This window comes from Orbicella franksi, chromosome 2, assembly GCF_964199315.1.
Source record: "Orbicella franksi chromosome 2, jaOrbFran1.1, whole genome shotgun sequence".
NCBI classification, from domain to species: domain Eukaryota; kingdom Metazoa; phylum Cnidaria; class Anthozoa; order Scleractinia; family Merulinidae; genus Orbicella; species Orbicella franksi.
This window is the reverse complement of record NC_138146.1, coordinates 3747012-3767367: the sequence shown is the minus strand read 5'-3', so window position 1 is coordinate 3767367 and position 20356 is coordinate 3747012. Positions and strand designations below refer to the sequence as shown.

General features: G+C 38.4%; 2 protein-coding genes and 1 long non-coding RNA gene across 3 annotated transcripts in view; 2 read left to right on the top strand and 1 right to left on the bottom strand.

Annotated features, from left to right (window-relative positions):
* The first annotated feature begins 148 nt into the window (after positions 1 to 148).
* LOC145477767 (huntingtin-interacting protein K-like) lies at positions 149 to 5839 on the top strand. Its single transcript, XM_081455583.1, has 4 exons — positions 149 to 373; positions 562 to 617; positions 4713 to 4764; positions 5517 to 5839. Exons 1-4 carry the CDS (start codon positions 254 to 256, stop codon positions 5610 to 5612), a joined length of 324 nt encoding a protein of 107 aa, XP_081311709.1. The 5' UTR covers positions 149 to 253; the 3' UTR covers positions 5613 to 5839.
* Positions 5840 to 6259: 420 nt separating this feature from the next.
* On the top strand, positions 6260 to 12127 carry LOC145477765 (retinoid-inducible serine carboxypeptidase-like). The gene is made up of 2 exons (XM_081455580.1): positions 6260 to 9176; positions 10077 to 12127. Exons 1-2 carry the CDS (start codon positions 8759 to 8761, stop codon positions 11039 to 11041), a joined length of 1383 nt encoding a protein of 460 aa, XP_081311706.1. The 5' UTR covers positions 6260 to 8758; the 3' UTR covers positions 11042 to 12127.
* A 5023-nt stretch (positions 12128 to 17150) lies between these two features.
* The window catches only part of LOC145477764 (uncharacterized), a 5827-nt gene continuing 2621 nt past the window's right edge, over positions 17151 to 20356 (bottom strand). The window contains exons 1-3 of the long non-coding RNA XR_014048146.1: positions 20335 to 20356; positions 19572 to 19651; positions 17151 to 18047 (exon numbers count right to left, since the gene is read on the bottom strand). The exon at positions 20335 to 20356 is cut by the window's right edge and continues 2621 nt beyond it. This is a non-coding gene — a long non-coding RNA (uncharacterized LOC145477764). The remainder of the gene's footprint in view (positions 18048 to 19571; positions 19652 to 20334) is intronic.

Below are 20356 nucleotides of genomic sequence, written 5' to 3'. Positions count from 1 at the left end.
TCCTAACTAGGGAGCGCTAAGGTAATTTTTTTGCAAGAGTGTTTCCATACAAACTACATCTAACATCTAAGTGTGCCTCTTTAAAAGAAAATATTGTGACATTTTCATTCACGTTTTATCATTTTAGCGCTTTAAGAGGAGGGCGTGTTATTGAGCCTTAAGGTTCAACAAGGACGATATACTCTTTATATTACCCTCCCTTCGGTAGGAAAATGTTATTTAAGGCCAACCATGTGACAGAATAATTTTCAAAATGGCGGAAGGTGTACAACAACCTTTGCCGAAGAGACACGATTTACAAACGTCTGCTGACCTCGAAAGAGTGACTGATTATGCAGAAGAGAAAGAAATAAGCACAACAGATATAGAAAATGTAAGTATTATTCACTTTTAGGTTGAGTGGCAAAGATGAAGTCACTATTTACAAGGGTTTTCTTTCATCAAGTTTGCGTTCGGGATAAGCTTAACTTATAAGCTTAATCTGACTTTCCTCTCTCTCCACTTAGTTCACATAGTTTGGTGGAGGAAATACTTAAAAAAGACATTTAAATTCATTTTTAGGCTATTAGTTTAGTGGAGGGAAGATATTCCGAAGAGAAAGCTGCCAAGCTGCAGAGGTAAATAATTAGACTGATCGATCGGCTTGCTGTATTTTGCGAAACGAAACGAAACTTGTACTGAACTATCACAACAGTCAGATTTCTCCGTGCGATAACCTAAACAAGGAATAAAACAGCAGAAGGGTGTAATTTGCAAATTCGAAGATCTGTATTTTGGGAAACTAGCTCTTCGAAGACTGTGACGATATGTAACTTATTTCTTCTGACTCTTTAACACTTTTCGTAGATACAACTCGATGCACTGATGATTTTTAAACAGCGAGTTAAAGCCGAAAGATCAGAAGTGCCCCATTTTACAAATTACAGATTTGTATTTTGCGAAACGAGCACTGGGTGCGTGACTGACATTTGCCGTCTGCATGTTCGCCTTATCACCTTGGTAATGAAAGAAGTAAGGCAGTCAGGCTTCCTTTCGTTTTGTTTTGTTTCGTTTCGTTTCATTTCGCTTCGCAAAATGCAGTAAGCCAACTGATCATGAAGCATGTGTTCGGAGTTCCAATTACACTTTCAGGTGAATTAAAAAAGACATCTGGTACTTATATCCTCTCATATTAAGGTTACAGTATACCTTCAGGGGTGTCTCGTGCGCAAGCGATGTAGCGCGTGCTGTTTAAGCTGTAGATACCTAAACCCCATATCAAATTAAAGCTTATGGAGCTGGCTATCAAACTATACTAAGAATTTTGAAAGAAAATGAATTGTCGAATTTTTCACGACCACTAAATGCGAGCGCCCGAATCACCTTTAGGAAGCTACAAGTCAAAGCGAATTTCGTTTTTCGCCAATTTAATTTTTTCCTCGGTTTCAGGGCCCAAAGCGCTTAAAAAACATGTCTGCGTTTTGGCATATTCAATTGCAGTAAAAAGTTACAGAACATTTTCGAAATAGGATTAAAAAAATGTGGAGTGATCGTACAAAAATCGCTCTCGAAGAAAAAGTATTTCGAAATTGACAATTCCCAGACACGCTTTTGTAGTGTATATGTTAAACTAGCCACTGTCCAAATTTAAGAGCAATTGAACAAATTCCCTTTGAGTTATAACTCTTTAAAGTGTCTGCTTCAAGTGAAAAAATTTATTCGAGAAAACAGGGCTAAGAAAAATTTTCTGCTTCGCAAACAAACTCCGCCCACAAACGCCTTCAACTGGGTTCTCAGATAACTAAGCCAATCAGTGCAGGGAAAATTTACTACCATTAACCTCCTGGTGAAATTTACGTGCGAATCTCTAAAAAACTCTTGTGTTTCGCAATGCGCTCAAGGAACCGAAGGCAGAGAGATAATTTTTCTGTAGCTCGGTTTTTATTGAAGCTGGTCTGGCAAAATGGGGAAGACTAAAAAGGATATGAACGTTAGAGTGGCTGAGCGAAGGAAACAAACAAAAGAAAGCGCGGAGAGCAACTGTGTGTGGGCAACTGTGCATGGATAATATTTCAAATGGTCTCAATGAGTGCGATGATTCGTCGATATCGGACTCATCAGAAGAGTCTCTGTCAGCATCCCTGTTATTGCTGTCAAGTTCCGAAATTTTTACAGAACCTTTCTTTTCTCTTACCACGAATATTTGCCCACCTTATACGATAACTATAGCTTCATCCGCGTGGCGAACTTTCGCTTCTTCACTCATTAATGTATTTTCATTCGTTCTTCGCTGTTTTCGCTTTTTCGAACTGATCCATGGTTTAAACGTGGTCTATGTTTACTTATAACTTAATAGAGACACGCCTAATACCAAAAATGCTGGGTAGTCAGAACAACAATGCTGATCAACTGAGTAGTCAATTCGTGACATCGATATAGGTATATTCCCGCGAAAATCGTCTCGGTTGATTGCATACGCGCCATAGGGCTGTCAATCAAGAGGTAAACTTTTACTTCCGGTGAAAACGTAAAACCGCCATTTCTCCGCCAATATTTAGCCTTTTTCAAATTTTTTTTTCAGAAATTAGAGATTATTCTTCGACCACTATTTTGACCCAAAAATCCAAATTTGAAGAAAATTACCGACCCGAAGGTATACTGTAACCTTAAGATACGTTTGCTTTGTGGAAGAAAAAAACTGGTGAATTATACTTCATGTAATACAGGTATACATATGAAGGTTTTTGCTCCTGCTGGAGTATTGGGAAAACTTATCGTAAACTTCGGAAAGTAACGACCCCGCCACTTTCGAAATTAGCAGTCTTTGGGACTAGTTATTATCGGGAGGTTGTTATTTTCAGGGAGTAAAAAATGCTATATAAAGTTGGTACAAATGAGCTCTTTTTGTGAAATAAAAACCCAGAGATTCATAAAAACAGTTCTACACTAGATCATGTTGTCAGTGGTCGGCAGGAAAACTTGTCTGATACCGTGAACTGTTTCTTCTTCATGACACACTGCTGACGTACGTAGTGCGCTGGTCGAGATTTCAGTTAAAACTTGAAGAAACACTCCTTCTAATATACTTCAGTGGAAAATGATATTAATTTGAATCAAAGTTTCTCATAGTACATTCCTGTTACTTAAATAAAATTCTACAGGTTTTGTGTGAACTGCATTTCACAATGCTTTGTGGCATAAGTGATACCTTTCCTTATTGTTGATTGCGTTAAATCAAGTTACGGTACTTAACTTTCATCTGACTATAGCTTGGAAAAATATATAATAATTTTTTATACAGTAAATCCTCAAATTAGCGCCTGGGGCACTTACTTCAAATTTAGGAGAACAAGGAGGGCGCTTATCCAAGGGGGGTGCTTGGTCAAGGGGTTGGGGGGGGGGAGGCATTTATTTAATTTTTCCCAAATCGTGGCCTGACATGATCATTTTTTAATACATCATCAACACATAAACAACAACATAAGCTGTTTATTCAATGTTTATCGACATAAAAAGCTTATCCTAAAGTTTAAATTGCAGCACCATCAGTACTAAGTCTTTTTTTTTTTTTTTTTTTTTTTTTTTTCCAAACTTAATGTGTTCACAAACTGAAACTGCACAGATCTAATACTGCACAATGAAAACTATACATCCTTTGTTGTCTCATCACTCCCACAAAATGGGGTATGGGAGGGGGTGTTTATTTTAAATTTTGGCCGATAGGAGGGGTGCTAATTCAAGGATTTATGGTATATCTTTTTGGGGGGGTGGGTGGGGTGGTTGTTTTTAGAAGGGGTTGCACTTTCAGCAGGTCGCTACTTTCGGGATTTATTAGCAGCCACAATTTTGTGACGTTATGTTCAGGGGCTTGCTACTTTCAGAAGTTTATGTTATTACTGGTAAATGTGAATGTAGTGAAGATTCTACAGTACCTGCACCCCTACTCAAAAATAATCCACATGATGCTTACTGGTTGTGCAGTTTTCTTTTATGGTACAGAGGTAAAAGTTTGTCTTCAAGCCTACATTTGTAGTGCCCCACCAGGCCAGCACTTATCTCCTGTTTCTGTTGCATGAAGTGACTTTGATTAAATCGAACTCCTCCTTTGATGGGATGGTAATGTATTGCAGTGGGGTACCCCCAGCTGGTATCCAGTTATACACCTGGGTGAAGAGGAACACTGTGAATGTAAAATGTCTTGCCCGAACACATAATACTCTGACCCTGGCAAGGCTTCATCAAACCTCAGTGAACCACTCAATGCAAAGTCCAGCAGGCTATGATCCATTAGGTTACAGAACGTAATGTGTATTACAAAATACACCACAAGTGACTTGATTTTTCATTATGCCCACAATCTCGTTAACCTAGGCTAGTGCATTAGTTCCAAGAAAAATAATAAGTCATAAGTGGAAAATAATATTCAATGTCTGGTATACCAAGAAAAGGTTTTCCACTGCTTTCCTCCACTGCCTTCCCAAGGTTTTTGACAACTCTCTTAGGCCTCCAAAATGGCCTAAAGGTCATGCACTTTTTTTCCATTAATTCTTAAAACATTCCTGAACGTTTTGCTGTAGATTTCCAAAGACTGGGAAGAATGCAGAATAAGATACAAACTAATTTCTTTCCACCATGCCCAAACTACATGTTCAAGTATGGATACATTTTACTTTCTTGTAATTTAATGATTAAAAGTAATTTTGTTTTCTTTTGTTTGTTCTTTTTGTTTCCAGAGAGAAAGAGCTTGCAAGGATTGTCATAAAAAAAGAAGATGTTGATTTAATAGTAAGTACAGTATACAGTTAACCTTTCATTGTTTGACTACAGTTTCCATGTACATGTAGATGAATTGGAAAATTTGGGTAAGCTAGAAAGCCTAAAGAAACTTGCATGGCAAGTTAACAATGGCCGTTTTTATACTAAAGACGCACTATCCGTCTGGACGAACTTGGGCAAACATTTGTAGTTCGTCTGGTTATGCGTCTCTAGTGTAAAGAAGGGCACAAGACGTATTATGAATCTAGACGAACTCTCTCTCCTAGTGCGTCGTTCAAGATGAATTTTGAGGTATAGTTCGTCTAGACGCATAACACGTCTTGTGCCCGTCTCTATACTAGAGACGCATAACCAGACGAACTACAGATGTTTGCCCAAGTTCGTCTAGACGGATGATGCGTCTTCAGTATAAAAATGGCGTGGACGCATTATCGTCCAGGACAGATAATGCGTCCTCTAGTACATGTATAAAAACGGCCAATTTCCTTGAAAGTGTTTGGATTTTATTCTCTAGGAATAGTTACATGTATACAAGACTCATGTATAATTATCTTACAGAAGTATACTCTACATTAATGCACAATCCGTGTTTGGTATACGTATTTATGGAATATACCTCTCAGAGTTACCAGGCAACAGTGCAATAATTGCACAGTTAAGAATTTTTATTTTACATACACGAGCACATCAAACACAGGTAAATAACAGTACATTTATTAATTTCAATTTTTTGTAAATCAGGCATCTGCTTTGTCCACTAGGTTGACGAAATGGAAATTCCAAGAGCTGCAGCAGAAAGAAGTTTACGTGAGCACAAAGGAGATGTAGTAGAGGCTTTGGTGTCCTTAACAAATTGAGACAATGAAATCCAGTAAAAAAATTGGAGATGTAAAATTATTGACACTTAGCCTGATGATGTGTTTTTTTTTTTTTTTTCACTGTTGAACAGTTTATAGTTTCTATCATCTGCTCTGCAGCTTGTGATCTGTTCCAGGTGTTCAGTTAATTGGGGAGTGTGTAGAAACCCTGGTGAAAATTGGACAGAGGTGGTTGGGTTGGTGGTAGAAGAGGCGTGGAGGCGGGCGGGGGGGGGGGGGCAGGGGAGGGCTGCTGCAGTAGGGATATTGAAGAGCTGAAGAACTCTATTTTTCTCACACCCTGCTGTTCCCATAATTTTTACTCCCCCCAATTCTTGCACTGCTCCCAAACTAACCAAACACCGTAGACGCTGAGGTCTGAAACACTTGATTATACTGGCTGAAAATTGCACAATGGTAAAGAAGTGGCTGACATTGTTAAAAGCTGACAAAGAATGTTCTAAAGAATCTTTTGAAACATTGTACTTTATACCAGCAAGCTTCTGATTAATCGTGTAGTCTCTGAAATAAACTATTTTACTCGATGTAACGCTCCAGTTTTGTGTTGCATATATGAAATAAATGTTGGTTACTTTCTTACTAGTAATGTGCAAGTTTGAACTTTCTTAACCCGTACGATATTTTTTTTTGGGGGGGGGGGTTCTCATTAGCTCAAAGTTAGACTACAGGAAACCTCGTGAATTTTTCCCCTGAGTAATGAGGAATTCGATAATTTACAGCACATTATTATCCAATTTCTGTCAAGTGGTCGCTAACTGGTGGTTAAAAACAAAAGAAACTTTCAAAGTTTTAGCTCTAAAAGTGGCCGCGGTCGCTTACGAGAGGTGGTCGCTTTACAAGAGGTTCCAAATATAGTGATTTGACTTGGAAACTTTTTGTATTTTGGAAAACTGGTCGTTGAGGATCGGAGGGGTGGACGCTTACGAGAGGTGGTCGCAACCGGAGGTTCGACTGTAGATGGGTAGATGGAAAACGCGGGGCCGGGGTCCCGAGGTGTGGAAAACACTTGGTACGGTGGAAAACAGGGGGTCTGGTGCAAAACACGGGATCTAAGTAGAAAACACGGCGTCTAAGTGAAAAACACGTTGAACCAGTTTTTTTTCTCGCCAAAATATGAATTTTCCTCACTAAAATGAGAAGTCGAAGGTTTGTTATCTTAAATTGCAATGAAAATCAATTCAGCATCTCGGCGTGGAACGCGTTTTCCGATCAAAAAGGCAAATTAAACATTTCGTGAGGACCAACGTGCCGTTCAGGGTTTTCATTTGCATGGAGCGTCTATTTTATTTTTTGCAGTAACTTGCGTGGATTTTTTTTATATCTTTGAGAAAGAAAAACTGAAATGATAAAGATTGTTTTGCTTAGTATCTTTAACCACGATAGAGCCTTTCTACACAAATAATCACTTTCGACTTTAGACCTGAGCGTTGAGCGCGACTAAGGGACCGGTCCAGTCATTATTTCTGACTCATTTATCGCCTGGGGGTGGCGCCGGAGGATTTTCGGCTAAAGACAGTAACATTTAGCTGATCCCACCTTTAAATGTTATTTTATTGAATTATCCCCCTCACTGCTATAAATAAATTTCGTGATCCCCCCTCATTGTCTTCGCACACATTCACCTTTCGACGAGTATATGCGGTAGTGCTTTTAACGGTCATATGACTGTTATATTTCTAACTATGATGCTGACTTACAGATTAATGAAACCGCCATGGTGAAGTCTCTTGATCCGTGTCTTCGATTCTCGATGTCTGATCAGGGTTCTTAGCAGAAGTTTTCACAGGCGTCCAGTAAAGCATAACAGTTGGAATAAATTAAAGTGAGGCCCGATTCGCCCGAAGGGGCAAGCCAGCGTAGAGGGTCCGGGGTATGCTCCCCCGGTAAATTTTGAAATTGCAGGTCGCCAAAGATGCGATTTCATGTATTTTGGGGGGCAAAGTGTTACGGCAAATGAGTTGTTTATGATCATAACATTAGATGTAGCAAGTAGCGCTGTTTCAATTTTTTTAATTTAAATACTATTTTCTTCTTGAAACGTCTCAGTCTGCAAGTCTTAATTTATTGTTATATGTGTACAAATTTTGATGACCGGAACAGGTGCTACATTCCGCCGATTTTACGGCCGCTAAAATTCCGCCGTTCTACTAAGAACCCTGTGACTGATCATTTGTCAGTTGACATACCAGCTACTAACCAACCCAAGTGTTTGAAAATTGCAAAGTTACTTTTTAGAGTGCCAAATAGCCATCCACCAAGTCTGTATGGGCATGTGGCATCTAGTGATCCCCCCTTTTGGGCTGTCATATATGACTGATCCCCCTTCTGTCATCCTAAAAATGCAGTGATCCCCCCCAAAATCCTCCGCCTCCGGAAGTTTTTTATTTCCTACGAAATGCTTGAAAAACGCGTTTCACGCCAACATTTTGAATTGATTTTCATTGCAATTGAAACTAACAAAATTTCGACTTCTCATTTTTATTATACCCCCGTGTTTTCCACTTAGACCCCATGTTTTGCACCAGACCCCGTGTTTTCCACGCACACCCCGTATTTTCCACCACACCCCGTGTTTTCCACCACACCTCGTGTTTTCCACTTAGACTCCCTGTTTTGCACTTAGACCCCGTGTTTTCCACCACACCTTTTGTTTTCCACTCAGACCTCGTGTTTTGCACTTAGAGCCCGTGTTTTCCACCAGATCCCGTGTTTTCCACATAGACCCCCTGTTTTGCACTTAGACCCCGGGTTTTCCACCGCACCCCGTGTTTTCCACCACATCCCGTGCTTTCCACCACACCCCGTGTTTTCCACCACGCCCCGTGTTTTCCACCACACCCCGTGTTTTCCACCAGACCCTGTGTTTTCCACCATAACACCCTGTTTTCGACAGCCCGGAACCCCGGGACCCGGGACCCCAGCCTGAGTTTTCCATCCAGCCCTTTGGGAGCATCGAAAAAATTATACCAGAACCATATGTGTTTTTCGATTACAACATGCGTTTCTTCAGATAATTTGACTAATTTGTATCTTTAATCTCAGCTTTATTAGCTTTGTTCCAAATGAAGGTTGGCTGGGTGGCCTGGGTCTGCTAAACAAGACGGAAGCGTGGGGCTTGGTACCGAATGTCAATTGCAGACATGGCGGAAGGTTGCAGCGTCTCAGTAGTGGTTCTGGTTTCGCTATTTTCTGCTTTAATTGCGCTTTCTTCCTCTAAGTCGACGTCGTCTCAAATACCAGACGAAGACTGGAACTATGTTCAAGTGCGGGAAAATGCATTCATGTTCTGGTGGCTTTATGGAGCGAGCACAAGCGATCCTTCAGAGCGCGTCGACAAACCTCTGATCATGTGGCTACAAGGAGGTCCAGGCGGTTCTTCCACGGGTTTCGGAAATTTCGAAGAGCTTGGTCCGCTCACAGTGGAGCTTAAGCCTCGTAATACGACCTGGCTGCAAGTTGCTAATGTTCTATTCGTTGATAACCCTGTGGGTTCCGGTTATAGTTATGTCACCGACAACAAAGCCTTCACCACAAACGTAACAGGCGAGTTACCTTGCAATCACATTACATAATTACGTATAGAATTATGGTCTTTTTATTTGGTTTGATCGATTCTTTTTGTGAAACCATGTTTTATCTGGACTATATCTGGGTTTAATGAATGGGTTTCGCGCTGATCGCAGCGCTGGGGCTGGAGAGAAAAGTTTTGTTTTCTTTTTAATTATAAATCGCGTGACTTTCACGGGACTTGTCTGTCAAAACACAGGAACTCACTCTCGAACCGCGTGTAGGTGTAGACCGCTGACTGGTATTCAGTGCAAACTTGAACAGACTTAGAACACTATAATTAATAGTACACGATGAAAAAATAGTGAGACACGGAAATTTAGGATTAATTCCGCATCCAAAATGATTTTAATCTTGTAACATGATCGGCAAAATGATTAGTCCCGATATTATTGTAGTTGTTGCTGTTGGATTTTTTCTTTTGGGGATGGGGTTGGAAGGAGAATGAAGGTGAAGGACACATAGATGGGTTGTACAATGCTTTTACAAGTTGAAGTGATATGGGCAAAATGATATTTTGGTGGGACACTATAGATTTAAACAAATTTCTGTAGCTTTATCTGTTATCTAGAGCATTTCTGTCCTGTAGTGTTCTAATTTTGGGAATATCAAGCAGCTGTTTTTAGGTCTTTTAGAATATCACTACCCCCAGGGCTGACACTAACAAACACTGTTGTTGTCCTTACTAATGATCCGAAAATCAGTTATTTTGAAGTAACATTAAAGCAATTAAGCTCACCATTCTGATAGAAAGCTTCATATCTGTTACCTTTCATAGCTTTGGTTTTCATCAATAATTCACATCCATCCATACATGCATACATCTTGTTGAGTAGCAATGTTGAATTTATTTTGATTTTCAAAATTTTGTTCCAGGCATAGCAGACGACCTTGTTACTCTCTTCATTGCCTTTCTGGACAAACAACCAGTTTTTCAAGAGATTCCTTTTTACATCTTCTGCGAGTCGTATGGTGGCAAGATGACATCTGCCTTTGGCGTTGCTCTATATCAAGCCATTCAATCTGGAGGCATCAAGTGCAACTTCAGAGGGGTGGCCCTGGGAGATTCGTGGATTTCACCAGTAGATTCAGTGTTGACCTGGGGCCCATATCTTTATGCTGTGTCACAGCTGGATGGAAAAGACCTTGAGCTGGTCAACAACGCAGCTCAAGCTACCGCCGATGCTGTTTCTAAGGGTCAATACGTTAAAGCTACTGAACTCTGGGATAAAACTGAGGTGGTCATCGCAGAAACAACAGATAATGTTGATGTTTATAACATTCTCTTACACAATGCTCCACCCTTCCCTACTAAGTTCCGATCACTAAGCAGTGACATTCTGGATCGCCTTTACGCTCGTCACGTTGGTCGTCTGTATACTGACCCTCTGACAGAACTCATGAATGGTGTAATCAGAAAGAAGTTGGGCATTATACCGCCAAATGTCACATGGGGTGGGCAGTCGGGAGAGGTGTTTACATACCAGGCAGTGGATTTCATGAAACCAGTGATAGATGATGTCAGCAAACTTTTGAATTATGGCTTGAAAGTTGTCGTTTATCAGGGCCAATTGGACATGATTTGCGATACCCTCGGAGCAGAGGATTGGATCGCTAAACTTGATTGGGATGGATTACCAGCATTTAAAGCCACCAGCCGCGTACCCCTTTATACGCCTTCAGGGTTTAAGAACAGAAACACAGCAGCATTCTACAAGGCTTACAAGAATTTAGAGCTTTACTACATTATGAAAGCAGGCCACATGGTCCCCTCAGACAATGGGGAAATGGCTTTGGAAATGGTAAAAAGGGTAATCAACCAAGATGAAAAAGGAAGCTAATTTAAATGTAATTGATACTTCACCTCATGTTCAAGTTGAATTGATGTGTTCGAAAACAATAATTTTCATCCTGTTGTAACTTAAAAATATGTTCGTAGTACATTTGCCCTAAGAAAAATAAGGAATTGTTTAAAATATGTCATGCATTAGCTACTTGTATCTTTCCCAGTTGTAACTGTGGATCCATGTTTATTTTTTTTGGTTTTTTTTTTTAATATTATTAGTCTTTTTTATATATAAATGTATGTACTGTAAAAGAAAACCATTTTTTTTTCAGTTGACGTTTCCTTCTATTGAGATAAAGAGATTGTGTCTATCTGACTTAAAATGTAGTGACAGTTAGTTGCTTACCTTTTTTTAATTACTAAGATTGATATCTAATTTGACCAAGCTGTGTCAAGCAGACCACAGATTGACATTAAGAAAATTGTCTGTTATTATGCTTGATGATGTATGGCATTCTTGATCTGCTGCTTTATTCTCAGCTGATTTTAGAATAATTGTAGTAATTCCCTGTAATTTAGACTTATAGCTTGGAGTGAATCTGTTGTGCATGTAGATGAAGCGCTACACGGCAGGTGTTACAATTGTATTTTAAACCATGATATCATTTGATCCTGTCCAAGATCTTACAGGATTCTACTGCCCTGATCTTTAATGCAAGATCTTGTGGTATCCAAGTAGATTTAACGGTATTCCCTGTGATTCTGCATAGGATGTCTGTTAGCAACGGACTCCTAGGGGCTTTAGGTATCCAGGGAACATGATCATTTATTTCTTGGGAACAAGAAGAAAAAATTAGAGAACAATGGAATTGATTGAAACAGGGAATATTAAAGGGAGAAAAAGTGAAATTGTCAAAGGATGAAGGAAACATGCTACCCCCCACCCCCTCGGGAGGCTCTCATTAGTGTAGACAGCAGACTATATAATCGCCTTGATAATCGCCTTGCATTAAAAGAAAAAAAAACGGCTTGTGTAACAAGTCACCTTTAGTTAGGTTGGGATTTTCTATAACATCAAAGCAGTGCTCAAATTTGTCCGCCATAGCTCTTTTTTTTTTTTTAATAAAGTCAAGGAGAATTTGAAGGTTCAGGTTTCTGTTATTGATTATTATTTTGTTGGGGGGGGGGGGGGGTGAGGGGTTATACAAAGTCAACCAGAGAATTGGCGATACAACTGTGACTGAGACACTTCTAACAGAGTAGCCTGAATTTCAGTGACTTAGCGAGCAGAGGAGGCGGCTGAAATTCAGGCTACTAACAGAGGGATTCTTGTCCAGTTGTGGCCCTTTGTCACATAAGAGCAAAGTGTTGCGTGACAACATTAACCAGGGACAAAACTGGATTGAGCGTTTCTTCTAGCTGATTATTTAAGTGTTCTCACCCTACCACACTGGTGCACGGCTGAACTGCACCCGTGCAAATTTGCTTGAAGGTGTGCAAGGAGTGGGGAGAGCCTGTGTGCCAGTCCTCGTCCTCCAGAGGTTGATCTTACAGTCCTTGCTACAGTGGCACTAAGGCCTTGTAAAACGTTCAGCTAGATTCGGGAAATTCAAAAGGGAGCGAGGTAAATACACAGGTATGGGTCATTTTCACATTCTCAGAATTAGACTTGAACTAGCTAACTTCCAATGGAGGCTCATGCAAGGTGAATATCCTTAAAAAGGAATGTCATTTGCAGGGAAATGTAAGCGAGAACCTGTCCAACTGTATTTTAACTGCATCTTTTCGAAATTATCTGTACCAACTTACAAAGGACAATGGTAAACCATTTCTACTTATTCTAAACTGTTGCGTTTACATTGTTTGTATTTTTGGCGGTAACGGCCGCCCAAATAGCGGGGAACTCACTTGGAACGCATGGTGTGATGAACGGGAAAACACTTGCGGGGACCCACGGTGAATACACAGGCCTGGGGAACGGTATGCAAAGGAGACCCCATCAGAAAACCGAGGGGGAAACGAAAGCGGTTGCGTATGGAAAAATGTACGGAACAACGTATAATTAAACGCACGGGAAATAGAAGCTGGGGCGCAAACTGAATGCACGCAAGGCATGCGAGGGGAAGTGATGGCCAAATTCAAGAGGAAACCTGCGGTGCATGCTTAACTAGGCAAAGGCATCCGGAAATTCACAGCAAAAGTATGGGTGACATAGCAGGGAACTCGCCGGGAAGACTTTGGGTAACACACAGAGCGGTGTGGGAGTCCCACAGAGGAATGAACGATTTTCGCGGCTGAAAGCGCAGGAATTAGTAGGAGAAATGGAAAGAGAAAGATAAGAGGAAATGTACAAGGGAGTGCACGTTGAAAAGAACGATTACAAGCCCACAGGGTTACGGATGCAAGGGAAAAGTCAGTAAGTGGGAAACGGTTTAATCAAGATAGTTCTTTTCTTTTCTAATGGTTTCTAGTTTTACCCAACTGATAAGCTTTGATTCGGCGTAGGCCAACAGGTCTTAAATCGGAGATATTTAAAACCTTGCAAAAATTGACCAATAAGATCATCAGAAAAGGGTTATTTTACCAGATATGACGGCTGCTTGAATCAGTTTTCACAAATCCATTTAATTTCACGTATTGCCGTCTTGATAAAGCCTAAAAATGCAAAGATCTCGAGTGAAATTGATATTTTTGAAGTGACTGACAATATATAGTTTTACATAAGAATTAGCATCCAAGTCGTGAAAATATGCGGCGACGTTTTTGTCAGCGATTGTTTCTAGTTATTAATCAATATTCATGACATTTGGTCATAGAGTGAAGACGTGAATTTATGTGCTCCTGGTGATGTCGAATCTGCCCATGTTCTTCCTTCCAAGAAGATAAAGCAGGATGAGAGTGAAGTATTTAAATATTAATGGTGAGTGTACGTTTCAATATTTTTGCTCTTCACCAAACGGAACAATTTCTACCTTCGTTAAGTTAAGTTCCACCCTTCGCTCGCAATTTTCTTTGCCGAGCTTCACACAGCTTCGTTCATAAACCAGATAGTCGTAGTTTTGCAAACACTGAGATTACACGGTTCAGCGAAGGGTTAAGAAATAAATTTTGCGAAAGTTTGTAAGATACTTGCGCTAATTTTGTTTGATATTCTTGTTCTTACTCTCGTTACGTGTTGCTCCCTGAAAGTTGAAAACCGTTACCACGTGCAGCCGGTTTCTACGAGCTTTGGTCGCTGCTTGCTCTAGTAGTAATATAGTGTATCTTGGAAATACATTTGTCCCGAGAAAAAGGCTTATGTTTCTCTTTATTTTCTTCCTTCTAAGGAGAGGAAATGGCCTAACGGCGAAGATAGAATTCATGGGCATGACCCGACGAACAAAAGAAGAAATTGAAATTCACGAGGAATTAATGCTTATTCAACATTGGAGATGACAACGAGATAAGAATTTTAATTTCATAACTTTCGATTAAAATGGTGGCAATACATTTGAAGCTTACGTTGTAAGGATTACTTGTCGAGGTGTTTTTGTTTTTTGTGTTTTTTTTCTAGTAGCAAAAGTCGTGGTATTTATTTGTTTCGAACGACTGACGATAAGTAATCTTTGGCCGAAATTAATTTGACGGATCTCGATTCTGGTAGGCTACCATTTTGGTCGATATGATTTCAAGAATTATTTTAAGTGGATAAACAACGTTGAGTTTTTACGGCGGCACTATATTTGGCACAACTATGTAAATATTTGTGAAGACGCGTGATTTTTATGGGGTGCTTTTTATGGAAAAAGGAGATTTAAATGGCCTGTACGACAACGAAATGAAAATTCATGCTACCAAAAACAATTTGTCTTTCTAGAATTAGAATTTTACTCTCTTCAGATCGGGTAAAGAAGTGTAGCGTGAAACATGCCAAAAAAAAAAACTATATTGGAAGAAACAAAATTATTCTGTAACAAATTTAAATTGTCTTGCTTCTATTAAAATTATCTTGAAGCATTAAATTTTCATCGACTAAAGCCTCAAATTTGAATGTAATAAAGCAGAAAAATGCCAGGACAGTGAAAATTACACTCGATCATGAAAGAGTACGGAAAGTCATCTGAATTAATCACGTGAAAACACAATTGTATTATGAAATTATCTGCAAACACGTTTAACAATCTGAAACACACTTAAAATCAAATATTTGTAGAATCTGTCGAAAAACGTCGATTGCAAATCTAACCTACCAAGATTCCGAACGGCTGCCGACAGCCATCCGAGAATCCGATAGTATTTCGGAGATCATTCGAAGATTTCCGAAGACTTCCGAAGATTTCCCAACGATAACTAACTGTAAAAAATGAAGGCTAAAGGGAAATTTCTAGAGATTATAAAGTGCATTCAGAATCATGTGATCACCGAGATAGTTATCGAAGATTTTCTTGCATGTAGTTGTACCACAGGTACTTGAAAATAAATTGAAAATATCTTCAGGTTATTGGACAAACTACACAACTCTCTAGTTTAGAAAGTGCCACCTTAACAACAGATCAACGTTTGTTTATCCTCTAGATATTGAACGTTTAGGCTTTTAAGATCAATATCTGGTTCATAAAAGGTGTTGTAGAAAGCAAAGAAGGATAGCGAGAGGTGATAAACAAAATCATCGACTAGAAGATATTGTCTTGATGTGCTACCAAATTCTCAGAACTACAGTTAAGACAAAGTAATGCAAGAGTTGAGCTGTACTGAAAATACAGAACCTGTTTCTTGAAATGCTGCTTGAACATTTGCAAATCAAATTCGATTCTGCCGACTGTACAATATAAACACTTGAAATTAGCTATTACACTGATCAAGACTAAATAGGCTACCAACAATTTTCTAATTAACAATCATAAACAAATTAGGCCAGCAACAAATTTGTTACCAAGGATGATAATATTTGCATATGAACTGGTACAAGAGATAATCTCCTGATTGGTCTTAAAAACGTGCCTTGTTGTGCAAAGTTCTCGTGGTGCTTTTGCATAACATGTTTGTCTTCCTTTGCATTTCTAACGATTAAATTTCTGAACCTCAAAAAGAAGCACATAAGTATTGTCTTTGATAAGCCTTGTTCAAACCAGTGTAAGATATTTTGCAAAACTTTTCAACAAGCGATTTATATTTTTGCTGTGGATTATTCCGAGATTGTTTTGACTTCACGAGTTATAAAATATACTGAACCGGCCGAAGAAATTTAGCGGTATTTTTGGAATAAACATCTTTGTGCTACCAGATATTGATTATTTTGTGGTGTTTACACTTGAGTTGTTGCACGGGAAAAGAGAACGGAGCGAACGGTCGCATTGGAAGAGAACATTAACTTATTGGCGAAACTTAAATGGGTTATAAACCATCGAAATTGGAAAATGTTGCGGGGGAACTATGATTGGATTTTGATCGATAAGAGTGTTCTTGCTCCCGTGCAACTGATCCGAAGTGTACCATCTATATTATCATCTGACAGAGGAAGATATGAAATGGCAAGTTACAAACATTTCAGTGCAGATCAAACTCGATTGAATATAAAATTAAACTAGCTCGGCTTGTTGAAACGGTTTTCAACAATCACTGCGAGAATTAAAATTACATTTCGGAATTAAATTTATTTTGTGGCTTATTCGATCCATTTGCCATTTCATATTTTTCATGTCTCAAGGAACTCTTGCATCGCCTCGCACGAAAACCATCGCGAAGTTCGTTGAAAAATGAAAATTGAAGACTGTTTGGCAAAACTTTAATTCGTGACGGGAAAAAAACTTTCTTGAAACATAAAAATTGCTTTTTCAATGCGAGGTGATGCAACAGTTTTTGACGGGATTTTCTGTTGACTGTTGCCTTTAAGAATTTTTTGCGATCAAAAACTTCTGAAGGGTAACCTCATTAAATTTTTCTCAAAAAAGTTGTAAGGGGAAACGCTGTGCAAATTTTTAAAATTTTCCCGCCAAAAGTCTTAGTTTTTAAACGCGAACTTTCTTCTTCACGCGTTGTAATTATTTTAACTGATTTCCAAGTAATTAATTACTTATTGCAAAACAATAAAATGAAATGAAAACAGCAAGTGGTGGTTTTTGTTGTGTACATTATTTTAGTATTGTTGAAAAAATATTAAAAAAAACAGTAAAGACAACAAAAATACTACAGCAAATACAAGTCAATTACACACGTGTCTTCAATATAACTTTTATTGGCTTTTTAATAATTCAATTGAAATTCATTACAAACAATTTGAATATAAGTAACTAAAATAAAAAAATTGCGCTTTTTTAAAAGGGCCTGGTAACTAGTCAAAATGTAGGCTATCTCTTTTACTATTTTTTGACTATGGAGGGGTGCCAAAAAGAAAAAAACTTCTGCGCTTTTGAACAGAGTCAAGCCAGAAAACAAACATATAGTTTGACTTTCGATGGGAAAAATCCTACAGAGTGCAAGATTTTTTCCACCAAAAGATTCAGTATAATGTTTGACTCAAAACCAGACACCATTTAAAATTGCAGACTTTTTTTTCTAAGAACGATTTTTCCACTTTTTGATTTTTTTTTTCTTGGCCCTTTTAAAAGCGCAACTTATTCATCAATTCAATGCCTCCTTGAAAACTAGAAATAGATACTAGAAAATTAGACAGTAATTTCAATGAGTTTAATAATGAGATTTCTAGGCTGAAAATTCGGATTATGAAAACAAATCCATGTAATGCCAGTGCTCTAGCTTAGTTTTAAAGCTACAAACTTAAAAATTCACGGCTTCCTCGAAAACTTGCAAGATACAAGACAATTTGACAGATACTGGACAATTGAACAGTAATTTCCAATGTTCTCTTTTGACTCTTGAGCTTTGTGTTGTGAAATCTCTAATATGAGCTTCGCCCTAATAAAAATATTTTGCAAGAAACTCAATTGAGGTAAACGTTGTCTTGAAAAACTACCTTACTTTTAAAACATGATTCACTAAAGAACCATCTAAATGAAGTTCATTGCTTTCCTTTGCTTCTTTCTCCATGTTAATGTGGCTGCATGTACACTTGAGATGGCAGCCTGAAAGACAGATAAACAAAACGTCCAATAAACAATGGGTATACTCAAACCCAAAGTACAAAATATACAGTGTGTACATACAGTGTATACTCGACTAAAGTTTACAAGTTAATTCCCCCCTCAGGAATTGGTTACATGTATATCATCATCATAGAAATACACGGAATTTACATAATATCAAAAACAACTTAAAATGTGGACAAGCAGCAACATGAAATAAATAGCACCGCCTAAAATATAGCACTCTAAAATTAACCTTCATTTGCAATGTATGCAGGCGAAAAGCTCAATGGCGAAATTGCACGGCAAAAATGTTCGCGACAAAATGGGATATATTTCCACGCGTGATTGTTAGTCGCAATTTTTTAAATAAATTGTGAAATGCTTGAAAGCTTTCAAAAATAAAAATCTTTAAGGTAACTTCCCATTTTTACAGTATTAAAATAAAAGTAATGTAATTTGCTGGATGCTTATGACCAAATAGTTGTTTACATAAATTGAAATATTTTACACAAGCGCATAACAACAAAGTTGCTTTAAAATTCCAACCGTTGTTCAAATATAATACTAATGCAAACAAACCTTTTCAAGGAAGTACGTGCAAGACAATTAGAGAATTATAATAGATTTTACAGTGATTTACTGGTAATTATGGCTTTCTCCTGTTCACCTTTGATCTGACAAGAAGACTTTTATGAAACTACGACTGAAAACGACTTTCACTTTGATAGCTATTTCAAGAACATTCCCAGTGTCATCTGAAATTCCAGTTGGGAAATTCCCACAACAATGAAAATCCGAAAAATGTCATGGCAAAAAATAAATAAATCAATGACTCCATAATTTGAATGAAGTTCTATATGTAACCAGGAAAGTTATCAAGACACATGCAGTACATGCACTCTAATATGGCACTATCACACTCATCGTTTGTATTTTGACTCGCCCAATGGGCTCGTCAAAATACGGCACAACTCGTAAAAATATACAGCGATACTACACACTAAAACATCTAATAAGATATATTTATTATTATTATTATTATTATTACTATTATTATTACTATTACTATTATTATTATTATTATTAATATTAGTATCTGGTAAGAAAAAGAAAATGTTTTAGCCTTTATGACAGCCTTTAGAACCTGCACAATTAAAACTAAGTCAACAGATTTCTTCAAAAACGTTTCAACCTTACTAGGGAAGAGGTAAGGTAGAATCTGTGTCAGTCCAAGTGATCCAAAACACTCGAGCTAATACTGGTTTTGAAAGCATTGAAATGATAAAAAAAAGTATTTCTCCCCTCCCAGCACCCCCTAGATGGGATGCTAGTCTGTTGCAGGGTTAGGCCCAGCATTGAATTCAATTAACACCAATTGTACACCTCAGTGGTGAGAGGCACAGTGAGCGCAAAGTGTCCTACCCAAGAACAAACCAAAGACTGCTTGATGTGCAGTTCAGTGCACTAGCCATTTAAGACCAACAGAACCCTTCAACCAAACACAAAGAAATCGTGACCCACCTTATATGGGATCTCAACGAGAATTTCTTTCTATAGAAGTATCAGCAAATAGACTTCATGGCTGCAGCTCTCTTTTCTATCTGGCAAAAAATAGGAAAGGTATTAAAATCATTCAAGCCTTGTAAGCATTGGAAAAACTGCAAAACACATGAGGTTACAGTGTTACGATAAATGGAAGATTCAACACAACAGAGCAAACTCTGTTTATAGCATGCAGATAGCAACAACTACCCCAAAGGTTTCCCCACTAATTTGCTTAATCGATAAAAATATCTTGTCCACTGAAAGCAGGATGAGTATACCACACAACAGGCAAATTGACTGGCTGTGAGGATGATTTTGCCCACCAGGTTTGATCACCTAGGGAAAAGTTATTCTCATAATGAAGTGCAGTTTAAAAAGTTATCCCACCTGTGGAAACCAGTTGCCCTCCTGCTAAAAACCTTACTAAAAGCCCTAAAATTTAGCTTCCAACTGGGTTAAAAAATATGCACAGCTATTTACTCTTGGACAATATTTGTTATGAAGACCAACCTAGTAATTTAGTAGCTTAGAATATGTATTGACTGAGGTATTGAAGCCCTAATGAAGTGCAATGTTATTGCCATGTGATTGAAAATTTACCTGCTAAAAACGTTTCCTTCCACTTGCATTAACGTCTGCAAGTTACTTTTCAATTTGAAGGAATAAATCTCACTCATGATAATATAAGAACAAGCTACAGAAGAGCACATAAAAGCAGAAAAACGCCAAAATGTCTTACCTTAAAGGACACAACACCCGCC

Bases quoted from the DNA above. Each gene is read 5' to 3' on its own strand.
- LOC145477767 (XM_081455583.1), top strand. From the start codon at position 254: ATGGCGGAAGGTGTACAACAACCTTTGCCGAAGAGACACGATTTACAA. The intron at 618-4,712 runs GTAAATAATTAG...TTTTGTTTCCAG, and splicing joins AAAGCTGCCAAGCTGCAGAG to AGAGAAAGAGCTTGCAAGGA. The intron at 4,765-5,516 runs GTAAGTACAGTA...TTTGTCCACTAG, and splicing joins AAGAAGATGTTGATTTAATA to GTTGACGAAATGGAAATTCC.
- LOC145477765 (XM_081455580.1), top strand. From the start codon at position 8,759: ATGTCAATTGCAGACATGGCGGAAGGTTGCAGCGTCTCAGTAGTGGTT. The intron at 9,177-10,076 runs GCGAGTTACCTT...ATTTTGTTCCAG, and splicing joins CTTCACCACAAACGTAACAG to GCATAGCAGACGACCTTGTT.